Below are 13,132 nucleotides of genomic sequence, written 5' to 3'. Positions count from 1 at the left end.
ACTTCAGATTTCATTAGGTAGAATCAAACTGATAAAATGTTAATTAAAACCAGGAGTTGCATATGTTTTATACAATTTACATCTAGAGATGCATTATAAAAGGCTTTCATGCTTTGCCAAATTTAGTAATTTAAGCCATTCCTTAGATGGTAGCAATAGATAAAGCGATTAATGCCTTTCATCTAAAGTGAGAATCAAAAATCACATTGATTCTCTTATCATCTTGAAGTATCTTCTTAAAATTTTCAGTGATTAATCTTCACATAACAGCACTTGGCATGCAAGAAACATTACACATAAAGGAATTTATAGAAGTATTTTAATGATACAATATTGCATTGTATAAAATATTTTATGTTGTCCATTATACATTGTTAATTTTTTTGTCTTTACAGTACGCCAAAAGTTTGTTTCTCACTCTCTCACACAAATTCCCATACACAAGCTCGTCTGCAACAGCTATAGTATACAGTATCAGATGATACTGCGTGTCCCATGCTGTTATACCTGTAAAGCCCTAAAAAGTCCAAAGAATCAAAACATGTAACATTGCAGATGACACATTTTACATTACGTGTGTTTGTAAATTGTGATGAACACTTACGAATGAGGTATGGTAGGGTGCAATTGCACCTGCATCACATAGCATCAAAAAATTTAGAAGAATACCCAGCTCAATCTCCTGGCAAATTTACTATTGGTGACAGTTCTAAAGTATAAACTGCATACATCCTTAGCATTGTTGAAGCAGAATGCCATTTTTCAAGTACTGATCAAATAGGCTTTCTTGATGTTGCAACAAACAACATTATTTAATGTAAAATAATGCTCAAACCACCTTTCCGTAATAATTCCAAGTGTCCTGCAAGATTAATGAAACACCCCATAACTACATAAAAACATACTGTGACATTCATAAGTCATCTATGACATTGACAGTGTTTAAAATTCCAGAAAGATTCACTACTACATTTTCCTTGTGGTAAAATGATGCCTACATTGTGAGTTTAAATTAACACAATACAAACTTTGCCATACAGTGCTCCCTGCCATGACCTGCTATTAAGAGGCTTCATTGTAGTTTGAAATCTGTGGTTTGTCAGTTTTGTCATTAGTAAACTGCATGCATTTTAGTGTTTGTTATGTACATTTTCTGTTTCCATTTTTTCCCTTTCTTTGTTTTCTTTTTCCTGCTTTATTTTTTTAAATACTTATGTTGTTATGCTGTATACTGGCATCAGTGGTCCACAAAGTATTCTAAAGTAAGTATATCGTTTTCCATTATTGTTATGGGGATTTGGCATGAATTGCATATTTTAATTATTTTAACAGACTAATTACTGTGTTGGAATTTAAATTTCATGGAAAATAGTTTAAGCTATATATTGATGTGCTTGAAAAATGTGTTTTCTATTAATTAAAAGTAGTGTTTAAAAACTAATTCATTTTTTGTGAAGTCTCACATTTTTGTAGTAAAGTTAAAATGGGCAGTGAACATTAAAAAGTAAAACAAATATTTTGATGCTTCTATAGATGTCCAGTATAGAATAATGACCTTTTTAAATCAAAATTAGTAAGAGGAAGAAGTTGTTGAAAATGTGTATTGTTCAAAACTTGCCATTTCCAACATCAAAATGCAGTATTGTTGAAATCTTTAATCTTTACCCTAAAACACCAACACTGGAAGTTTTAATATATAACCAAAGATATAGAGTTTCCAAAGTAAGAACATTTTCTTAGTCTCTGAAACTTCTAGTTTTTTAATGTTGTAGGAATTTCAGGAAAATGAATGTTAATGAAAAAGACTTGATAGTAAAGAAAACTGCAGGGAAGACTTTCAGAGCACAGAAACATTGCAGAGCAGTACAGATCATCCATATGCTCCATTCGACATTTACATTATTTAGAGCTTTGAATTGAAATTGAGGATGGTATCTCTTTAATTCAAATTAACATTTAGTGCTTGTTAAGTTACAAAAGAGTATACAGTACTGTAAATGCAAACCTTATAATCTAAGTAACAGTTTCTGACTAAGTTGTTGAACTAAAGTCATTGGTTTCCCTGATGAAGCAATGCATGCTTTAGAACCCAGTTAGAGGTAAATGGTCATAAACCATTTTGAGAGTCGACTATTATTAACTGCCTTGAGCATGGGAAAGTAGTAGTGTCAGCCAATCTCTGTGAATTAGCATACTGAAGGTTCATTTTGGCCATTTTATGTGCTCTTTCCTAATCGGGTCATAGTAATCCTACATTCCGTTTACCTCGGAAGTCAAACGTTGGAGCTGGGAATGACATCACACCCGAGTTGACTGTTGTGGACCACTGTGGTGTGTACAGCCACCCTAGCCCCAACACAGACAGGCAGGACACGAGTTCCAGTCCAGCACACACATTTATTTAAAGCTGGGAAGCGCTTTTCTCTGCTCCCCACAGCATAATACATAAAGCACAGCTCTCTTCTTTATCTTAATTTATTTGTCCTTCCACTCCTATCCTCTCCTCTCCTCCAGGCAAGTTTTGACCACCTCCTCCAGACTTGAATGGAGTGAGGTGGCTCCTTTTATTCAGCTCTTGGATATGCTCCAGGTGGCTCAGTATTACCTGGAATCACTCCAGGTGAGGTAGAAGTCTGATGTAGGGCTCTGCACCTCCCCCTGGCGGCCTCCACGTAACCCAACAGGGCTGTACCAAGTTCCAAGTCCCAGCATGCCCGGTGGGAATCCGTGGTGCCACAGCCTCACAGGAGGGCTGCCCTCTAGTGTCCCAGTGGAGGTAGTGCCTTGCACATGCTGTCTTACCCGGTCCTTTCATTCAGCTGGTGTCCCGACTGAGTAATGGCCGAGGCCTCCCGTCACACAGTATTTGAGTAAAATGTTTTGAAAACCAATATAGATGTCTCTAAGAAAATCTTTGTTGCTCTTGCTCTTTTGGGTGTTAACAATGTATTACCAAGTATTTTATACATCCAAACACTGTAGCATAATTTTGACAGATAGAAGTTAGGCAGTGTTCTGTGTACGACTGGTTTAATGAGACACAAATAGAAGTGCCAAATACAGTATAATACTACAGTTCTCACTTAATGGTGATGCACGGTCCATTCATCATGAAATTTTGAGGTCAGGGTTGGTGCGACTCTACCGACTTGCAGGTAGGAAATCCAACTTGTGAGGGCGTTCTAGTTGAAAATTCCTACTTGGAAATTCTGACTTCCCACTTCAAATGGAATGCAGTATAAATATATACTGTTTGAGCCATTCTTACATTTAGATAGCAAGAGAAAGACTCAATGAGTAAAAACCATGAAGATTTCATACAAGACTCCCATGTCAGAGTATAGTGCTTTTGGCTGTGCTCTTAAAATTCCATATTTCAAATTCTCTGTGTCATGTGTCACATTTTTAAATTACGAGAACTTTAGAGTGTGTTTTTTTCTTAGAACATGAGGAAGGCATAATAGTATTTCACTTTGTTAAGTTATATTTTAGTTTTTTGTTTTCTACAATATGCATGTACAAATTAACACTAGAGTTACCAGAGCCTACAAGAAAACTCGTAAATATGGCCCACAAATCCATTCGCACCTCTCCGTCAGCGTCTTTTGTCCTGTTAAGACAAGCAGCAAACAGCCTGCTATTCCATCCCCCACCGTTGCAGAACATTCACTAAGTTCTCCCAGCTCATGCCTTGTTTAATTATCTGGGAGTGAACTGCTAGAGTTTTACAGTGGAAATAATAGATCGTTATTTGGAACTCATGCATTTCATGTGTGTTCCATTGCTACAGTAATCTGTGTAAACACATTGTTAAAACAGAAACTGTTTCATATTTTAGTAATAAATGTTTCAAAATGTAGGCATAAACTATAGAATGTGTGAAGCCTGAAGTCCAAAGATCAAATGAACACTTTCAAAAAAGGTTCAAGTTCGATACAACAGCTTCCGTGGCATAGCGGTAAGATTTTCTGGCCTGTAATCAAGAGGCCACCAGTTCGATCCCCACTGCCTCCTGTATTTACTGTTTTCAGTAGTGAGCTGCTCTTATTGTTAATATTATACAGTACACACATACATTTGGTTTGCATCTGTAACAGACTGTGTATAATTATAGTACTGTACTTGTTTAGTTTTATTGAGTGTTCCTGCTCACGCAGAATTAGTATGCACCTTATGGTGTATGATGTCAAAAAAAAAAAAAACCTCAGACGTAGGTATATATGTTATTTTGAAGAAATCATTTTATGACCTGAATAGAACCAATCAGAAAACATCATCGCACTAATGCAATATTATTTGAAAATGAACACCGTCAGATCGGGTATGAATTTACGCTTGTGCTGTTACTTAGAGTCAAGTCAGGGGGGTGGGGATGTTAGAGCGTGATTGAGGGAATACAACTGAAAAAAGCTAACTTTTACAAGTACCATAAATTTATACCCAATGTCCCCTATATTTGTCTCTTTTTTTTTTTCTCTGTGTTGCAAGAACTGTCTTTCCTGCATTTATGACATGTGTACCTGTTGCAATGCGCACACTTTTCTCTATCCTGTGGTTTCTATTACATTGAAAGGGCACTTGACACTGACTCAGTTTACTTTCCTGGGGAAGCGGCTGTCTTTGAACAGACGCTTGCCGATGTTGTATCTTCCTTTTCTTTTTTCATCGCCTTTTCTAGTAAGATGCAACGAAGAAGTTCCTCTGCAGTATGAGCCATGAACACTCTTCTTTTCACAGTGGCCCCCCATGCATGCCTTGCACATTACATGTGCATTGATCCTGCTGCACTGAATAAGCTCATGCCTTCTGGTGCACAATGTCAACACAGCATGGAGAAAAAAAAGAAAGACACAAATATATGGGACATTGGGTATAAATTTATGGTACTTGTAAAAGTTTGCTTTTTTCAATTTTATTCTCTCAGTGATGATCACGCTCTAACACCGCCCCGCCCACCTCTCCTGATCAGACTCTAAGTAAGAGCATAAATTCATACCCGATCTGACGGTGTTCATTTTCAAATAATATTGCATTAGTGCGATGATGTTTTCTGATTGGTACTATTCAGGTCATAAAAATGATTGCTTCAAAATATCATATATACCTACGTCTGTGTTTTTTTGACATCATACACCATAAGGTGCATACTAATTCTGCGTGAGCAGGAACACTCAATAAAACTGAATAAAAAAAATCAAGTGACGGTGAGATATGAAGGAGGCAGATTCACTAGCATTTGTGCATCAGCTTTTATCCCTCCAGATAAGAGAATGTCCAGTTCCATTGCCTCAAAACACTACTCACAGCTACAGTTATTCCCAGTTTCAAATAAAAACTAACAGCGTCAGATCCCTAGGGCAGTAGTATGTATTGTGATCGTGAGTGACAGAGTAAAAGTGGGGAAAAAAAGGTAAGTTTTATAAGTACAGTACTAAAAATGTACATGGTCTGTTACAGACGCAAACCAAATGTGTGTGTGTACTGTATAATATTAACAATAAGAGCAGCTCACTAATGAAAACAGTAAATATAGGAGACAATGGGGATCGAACTGGTGGCCTCTTGATAAAAAGTCAGCAAATCTTACCGCTACACCATGGAAGCTGTTGTATCGAACTTGAACCTTTTTTGAAAGTGTTTATTTGATCTTTGGACTTAAGGCTTCACACATTCTATAGTTTATGCCTACATTTTGTAACATTTATTACTAAAATATGAAAAAGTTTCTGTTTTAACAATGTGTTTACACAAATTACTGTAGCAACGGAACACACATGAAATCCGTGTGTTCCAAATAACGATCTATTATTTCCACTGTAAAACTCCAGAAGTTCACTCTCAGATGATCAAACAAGGCATGAGCTGGGAGAACTTAGTTAACGTTCTGCGATTGTGGGGGATGGAATAGCAGGCTGCTTGCTGCTCGTCTTAATCGGCACATTTACAGGACAAAAGACACTGATGGAGAGGTGCGAACTGACTGAAGGTGGGCCGGATTTACGAGTTTTCTCGTAGGCTCTGGTAATTCTAGTGTTAATTTGCATCCTTACTAGAGTTGATTTTAGCAGTCTTATAGGAATATTGCTTAATTTCTTTTTCTTGATGAAAGCCTATGTCGACACTTTGCACCCACTATGAACAAGGTTCTTTTTACTGTCATCATCTTTAAGTATCTAACATGCATGTGAAGTTACATTTGAGTTAATAGTAAACATTAACAGCTAAAGTACTTTAATTGCAATGCATGAATATTCTGTATATTTTCATGTGTTAAATAATTATTTAATGTCCTCATCATACTAGTAGTATGGCTATTTCTTTGTAATTATCACTGTTACATTTTAAATAAATTTGTACTTCAATTATGGTATATTCTAGTATGTTCAGTCTCGAAACGTTATTGGGGAGAAACATCTAATTAAAGTTTTAACAGCAAGAAAATTTCTACCCAGAAAATAGAATTTTTTTTTAATCTCTATTAAGAAATTATGTAAGCTTCCTTTTGTACAAGTCCCCTTTATGTGCATTATAAATCTTTACTAGCTGTGTTACCCTGCTTTACCCGAATGACAATGGGCCTCGGTTATAGTGCTGAGGGTTGATCGAATGTATCAGAAGTACTATGTCATTAAGCGAGTACTTGTCTGTATGCAGTATTTGGTTTTTTTACATTTTTTTCTTCAGGGGCTAATATTAGTTAATAGTGGAGCTCTTTACTCTTGAACATGCTAAATAAAATTGAAGATGAGTAAGGCAGTCCTTTCATTGATCAGTCCATGCTTTTCTTACTGACTGACCTTGGGTTTTGTTGATGGTCATTGTAAAACACATTTTTACAGAAACCTATTCTTTTGAATTCAATCAGGTGCAGTATTTTGTAGGAATAATGGGAACTTTGGATATAAGTATAATTTTACCCTGTAGCAGATCCTTTATAAAGGGTAGCTTTAGTCAGATTTGAAAGTAACGCTTTGATCTGTAATTTTGTCTTGTTACAAAGTTTTGGAGGGTTTAGATCAAAAGCAGTACACGTTGACTCATGGTTTCCTTTATCATTGATGTTTACTGGCTTCATATTTATGTGGCCCATGAAATTAACTGAACATTTGAACACTGTGCAGATAAGAACAGCTGAAATAAAATGGGCCAAGGCATGCCATTGTTCTCGTATTGTGTTATACCCATGGCTTGAAGTGGGCAGGTATGACATACTAGCAATTCCCTATTTCTGCTTTAAGAACCAAAGCCTACCAGTACATTGTGGTCTAACCTCCTAGAGGGCACCTTAGTTTTCTGCAGTATAGCATGTATTTTACCACTGTGTTACCCCCCACAACTCGCTATTCTTTGAAGCTTATGTAAATAAAAGTGCTCAGCATTCTAGTCCAGCTTCATTTTTTATGTATTTTATACTGAATTTTGAGGAGTAGGAAGTAGCCAACAGAATAGGGAGTAATACTTATACCCAAGGAAGCCGCTTGATAACCATATTTTTTTGGGGTTTTGCTAACTTTTCTTCCACTTTAGAGCTCATTTTCCTTGTAGCTTGCCACATTGTCTCCTTTTCCTGCACAGGGCAACTGCCCTTCTTTGCTTGCTGCCAGTCCCATTTCTGTGAACGATTATTGACAGTTTGGCTAGTGGTGCTGTTCTTCTTACAGCGTTCAGTTGCATGTATTACAGGCCCCATTTCTCCACACAATTGTAGTTGAGACGAAAAGAGATACGCTGCCTCAGGAATACCCCTACTCACTACAGCATAATTATTGATAAATATTGAAAAATAAAAATATACAGTTTGGCTAATTTTATTTTTTCTTTTTTTATATAAATAGCATCACTAAATTTCTTTTTTTTATTTTTAACTTTTATTGAATTTGTTTTAAGCATATAACATTCAATACAATCAAGTCAAACAAAAATAATTTCAATTCAACCCCCACCCATGAGAAACAGAGAAAGGCCAACAGCCAGTGTAAAACTTTTGGGAATAGTATAGAGGGAAAGGAGTCTTTCTCCCCAATATAAGTGCTAATTCTAAAATATTATTGATTAGATCCTGCCAGGTTTAAAAAAAGTTTTGAACAGTTCCTCTTAGAGAAAATTAGATTTTTTCCAATTTCAAATAGTATATGACATCAGTTACTCACTGACTTAAAAGAGGTGGGTTAGGATTATTCCAGTTGAGCAAGATAAGTCTTTGTGCTAATAGTAAAGTAAAGTCAATTACAGTTTGTTTGTCCTTCTCCACTTTAAGTTCATCTGGGAGTACACCAAAGACAAATATTAATGGATTAGGAGTGACTGTTTACACCAAGGATGTCTGATAGGTATTTTAAATTTTTTGTCCACAATGGTGTTAATCAGGTACACGCCCAAAACATGTGGCTTAGTGAAGCTGGAGCTTGATTGCAGGTTGTATCATGTCCTGGAAACATTTTGGACAATTTTAAATAAGATAGATAAGATGTTCTTGATAAAATTTTTTAAGTTGAATGCATTGTGCATATGGAGCTAGAGGGAATTCTATGCATGGCTGCCTTTCACTCCTTTTCTGAAATGTTGAGTATTACATTCTTTTCCCATAGCGCTTTGGGATCTTTAAAAGATAGGGACTTTAAAATGGTTTTATATATTACAGAAATGCTGCTAGAGTATTCAAACTGATCAATATCTCTTATGGAATAGAAATAGGTGGGCAGTGATGAAAATTGGGCAGATGTTGTTGAGCAAAATTTCTGATTTGAAGATAGTCGAAAAATTGTGTTGATGGGAACTAAATTTAGAGTGTAATTGTTCATAGGATGCAAAGATATTATTTATATAAAAAACTCTAAATGATTTAATCCCATACATTTTCCAAACATTAAAAACTGTGCAAGTTTGAGAGGGTAGAAAGAGGTGATTATCATGTAGAGGTACCAAAGATGAAATATTCTCTTAACTTAAAGTGCTTTCTACATTGGTTCCATATTTTGAGTGAATGGAAAGAAATTGGGTTGTTGGTATATAGACGATACCTTGTATTTACTGGTGTACAAAGCAAGAAATATAGAGAAGTACTGCAGGATTTCATTTCTATTGCTGACCAAACTAGTGTCATCTATTTGTGTCAGTGTCCAGGTTCTTATACTGTAGCTTGTATGTTTGCTGGCAAGTAATAAAATTGAAAATTAGGTTGCTGCAGGGTCGCCCTTTGGATACGTGAATATTTTGAATTCCAAATAAATGAGGAGGGAGAGGGAAGTCTGGGCCTCTCTGCTCAAGCTGCTGCCCCTGCGACCCGATCGCGGATAAGCAGAAGAAGATGGATGAATGTATGAATAAATGAGGTTATGAGTAAATCTTATTTCTTAAAAATGATTTGTTAATGTATATGAGGATGTTTCGAAATAGAAACAGAAGCTTTGGGAGGATATTCATCTTGATAGTGTTCATTTTCCCTGCTAATGTAAGATAAAGGGTAGACCATCTATGCACGTCTTCTTTAATTTTGTCTATGAAAACAGCAACATTTTGTTGAAAAAGAGTTTTATATTTACTTGTAAGGCATATCCCTAGATATTTAAACTGATATGCAATGATAAAAGGGAAGGTGTCCAATATAATGCTGTTTTCTAGAGAATTCACTGGAAAAAGCACGCTTTTGTTCAAATTGATTTTGAGTCCAGATGTTAGGGCTGCAGGCGCTGAATTTTGTGGGTCTGATATCCAGGTATATAGTACCATATCATCTGCATATAGTGATATTTTCTGTTCAAGTCGTTCTCTGAAAATCCCATTTATCTCTGATGCATTTTGAAAGTGAACAATGGCTCAATGGTGATGCGTGCATTATATTTTTATGGCCAATGATTCTATCTCTATCTGTGTTGATTACTGATATTGCATTGCGAACTTCCTGCTTGTGGATTTGTTGAGCTAGGATCTTATTAGCCTTCTCTCCTAGTAATGATGTCACGTTATAAAAATGAGCTGTTCTTTTTTTTTTGTTGTCAAAAGGTTGAGTTCTGATTGCAAAGCCTGTCTTTTCCTAAAAAGTGCCCCATTTGGAGACCTGGCATGTTCTTGATCTATTCTGGTATTCTCACTGATTAACTCTGAGGCCTTCTTGGTTTCCAATGTATTTTTGTGAGAGAGATTATGAGATAATCTATCCTCTTAAAAATGCCTTCAGAGTTTCTCAGAGTATTCCTGTAGAAACCTCTGAGGATACATTTGTCTGTAAAAAAATCAATTTGCTTAGATATAAATTCTGTACAGTTCTTGTCAGCTAATAACAGGGGGTTAAGATGCCAGCTATGAGATGAGTATGTGGAGTATAGTGATGTAAGCTCCATGATCAGAGGGCATGGTTAGAGATAACAGTAGCATCATATTAGCAAGATTTGATCGTGGGCAAGAACTTGTTATCTATAAAGAAATAATCAATTCTTGAGTAACATTGATGTACTGGTAAGAAGAAGGAATAAGCTCTTAAGTATAGATTTAAAAGTCCCAATCGGTCTTATAAGCTGTGATTAATTAAAAACTGTGTGATTATTTTTGCAGTGATAGATGATGTTGCCCCTGTAGCTGAAGACCTATACATGTCTGGATTTTAAACACAATTAATTGTGTTTGCCATTATAATTTTGTTAGTGTTCATGTTAGGAATCGATGCAAATACATTTTGGATAAAGTCCTGTGTCATCCACATTAGATGTGTAGATATTTATCAGAATCACTTTACAATTAAATATATTACCCATCACCATCACATATCGCCCTCCAGGATCAGATACTACATCTAATACTGGAAATCAAATTGTTCTATAAATTAAGATTCCTATGCCTCTAGTTTTGTTTGTATAGCTGGAGTGAAATATTTGGCTAGTTCAGTCTTTTTGCAACCGAAACTGATCCTTGCTGATCACTAAGTTTCAATGAAATCAGTGAAAGCGTTTATGATTTTGGGGTATTTTGTTTTTTCATTGTATCAATCAATCAATCAACATTTATTTATATAGCACATATTCATACAAAAAAATGTAGCTCAAAGTGCTTTACAAAATGAATAGAAAAATAGAAGACACAATAAAAAATAAACATAAGTCAACATTAATTAACATAGAATAAGAGTAAGGTCCGATGGCCAGGGTGGACAGAAAAACAAAAAACTCCAAAGGCTGGAGAAAAAAATAAAATCTGTAGGGGTTCCAGACCAAGAGACCGCCCAGTCCCCTCTGGGCAATCTACCTAACATAAGTCAAACAGTCCTCTTTATATTTAGGGTTTTCATGGAAGGACCTGATGATGATGGTCACGTAGACTTCTGGCTTTCAGTCCATCAATGTTGGTGCACCATGATGCTCTGAGTAGTATGGGGGTTTCTACCCCTAAATTTTTATTAATATATTGAAATGTCCTTCTTAGTGGATGCCTTCCGGCCTAAATGTATTTTCTGCCAAATTTCAGCTATTTAACTAACTGGGAAATTGTGTTTTTGTTTATGAGTAAGTAAGCGAGTCAGCCATCTTTACATTATATATGTTTAGATATTCATTACTATGGTATGGTCATACAATTGTAGTCTATTTACAGTATAGTATTTTTATTTGATTAAATTATTGGTCTGCTCAGATGTAATGAAGTTTTTACTTCACTCCTTGATTATTGTCTTAGAACTCAATTTTAATTCCTTGTTGTTTCTGAAATATATTTAATGTATATTCTTCAGTCATATTTTGCCACCTAAAAACTACTTTAGAATAGTGTTTTAGTTAGTTAACTATTGATTTCTTTTTACTTTTCTTTCCAATTTAACTGTAAACAGGGAATTTTCAGTGTAAATTCTAAATGGTTGATAAAGTGTCTTCCTTCATTTAAACTTTTGATGAACTGAAAATGAATATACATTGTAATATGCAAGGTGTTTTTTATGTGTCTTGATTACCCAAGATCATTTACATGCTGTGCCCAGCATGAGAGCGTAAGGTACATGGGTTGGCTGGGTTTTACTTAGACTGGACTGTAACAAAATAATAATAAAAAGTAATTACAAAAAAAAAAATATTTATACTTGTATGAAAGAAACATTCAGCACAGTTTCAAAATCAGGAAGACCCACAATAAAAGTCTACTGAGATTATTGCAGCATATAGCTGAGGTGATCTCAGTGCTCCAGCTGTTAACTTCTCTAGATGCCGTCTCAGCTTGCTGAAGTTTGCAGATTGAAAGGTTACAGAGGGCTCAAATTTGAAATTCCCATGGCTGAGCAGGCCAGGAGCTGTAGTGTTCCAGTATGTCTGGGGTTCAGTAGTTCTGAGGACTGAAATGCAAATGTGTGGTAACACTTTTTGTAAGTTTAAATTAATGTTGTTTGGGTACAGTAAACCAAGCAAATTCTAACTAGAAGCAAGCACCCCACTTCATTAGGAAACAGCTTTCCTAATGTTCCTCCTGGCAGAGGCTAAATATGTCCAGGCTGATATAACATAAATGAAAACAAAAGTAAGAATGCAATTTATACCACAATGATGCACTGAGTATTACTTGAACCTTATTGGTGCCTACATATACAAAAGGTTTGCCCTGTTGCATTCAAAAGGCAGCAATAAAATTAACTTTAAAATTTTGTCACTCATTATGTAGAATATATATGTTCAATGATCTAGGCTTTACACTTTCTTCATTTTTGCAATTTGAAATTAAACTCTTCATTCTGGGTCTTTAGCATAATTTTATTCTTCTCAGTTAATTTATCTTGCATTTGTGGAGGCTTTATTTACTTTTATGTGCTTACATTACATTATTTCATCATCTGTTTTAAAACACTTTATAATTATATTGCATTTATTGTTCTCTGTTCTCTTTCCATTCTCTTGTACCATTTTCCACTCTCTTGAATCTTCACTTGGGTTTATTAAATTCTCCTTTTCATCTTCTTCAGGAAAAACCCTCCCAGAAGGTAATTTTATGAAAACATTGAAAAAAAAAAACGTAAAATGTTTCCATTTTTTTAGAAGAGCAAAATATGCTTGTCTGTCTTCTTCTTCTGATGAAACAAATTATATTTGTCAATTATATGTGGTCCTGACGAAACTTAACTTCTTCACTCCCTGACTATCAGTCATTCTTAAGACCAATAATC

At 35.4% G+C, this 13,132-nt stretch overlaps 1 protein-coding gene across 11 annotated transcripts in view; it reads left to right on the top strand.

The window, feature by feature from the left end:
- pdlim5a (PDZ and LIM domain 5a) overlaps window positions 1–13,132 on the top strand; it is a 244,895-nt gene that overhangs the window by 127,902 nt on the left and 103,861 nt on the right. For 4 of the 11 annotated variants that reach the window (XM_039751070.1, XM_039751076.1, XM_039751071.1 and 1 more), the window contains 2 exons: window positions 1,242–1,262; window positions 12,932–12,949. The exons of 3 other annotated variants lie outside the window; for them this stretch is intronic. In XM_039751070.1, the coding sequence (XP_039607004.1) occupies window positions 1,242–1,262; window positions 12,932–12,949 (39 nt within the window). The remainder of the gene's footprint in view (window positions 1–1,241; window positions 1,263–12,931; window positions 12,950–13,132) is intronic. 4 more of the 11 variants (XM_039751075.1, XM_039751079.1, XM_039751073.1 and 1 more) reach the window with 2 other exon arrangements.

This window comes from Polypterus senegalus, chromosome 4 (genome assembly GCF_016835505.1).
Source record: "Polypterus senegalus isolate Bchr_013 chromosome 4, ASM1683550v1, whole genome shotgun sequence".
NCBI lineage: Eukaryota > Metazoa > Chordata > Cladistia > Polypteriformes > Polypteridae > Polypterus > Polypterus senegalus.
Note: the sequence above shows the minus strand (reverse complement) of the source record. Positions and strands in the feature narration are given on the sequence as shown.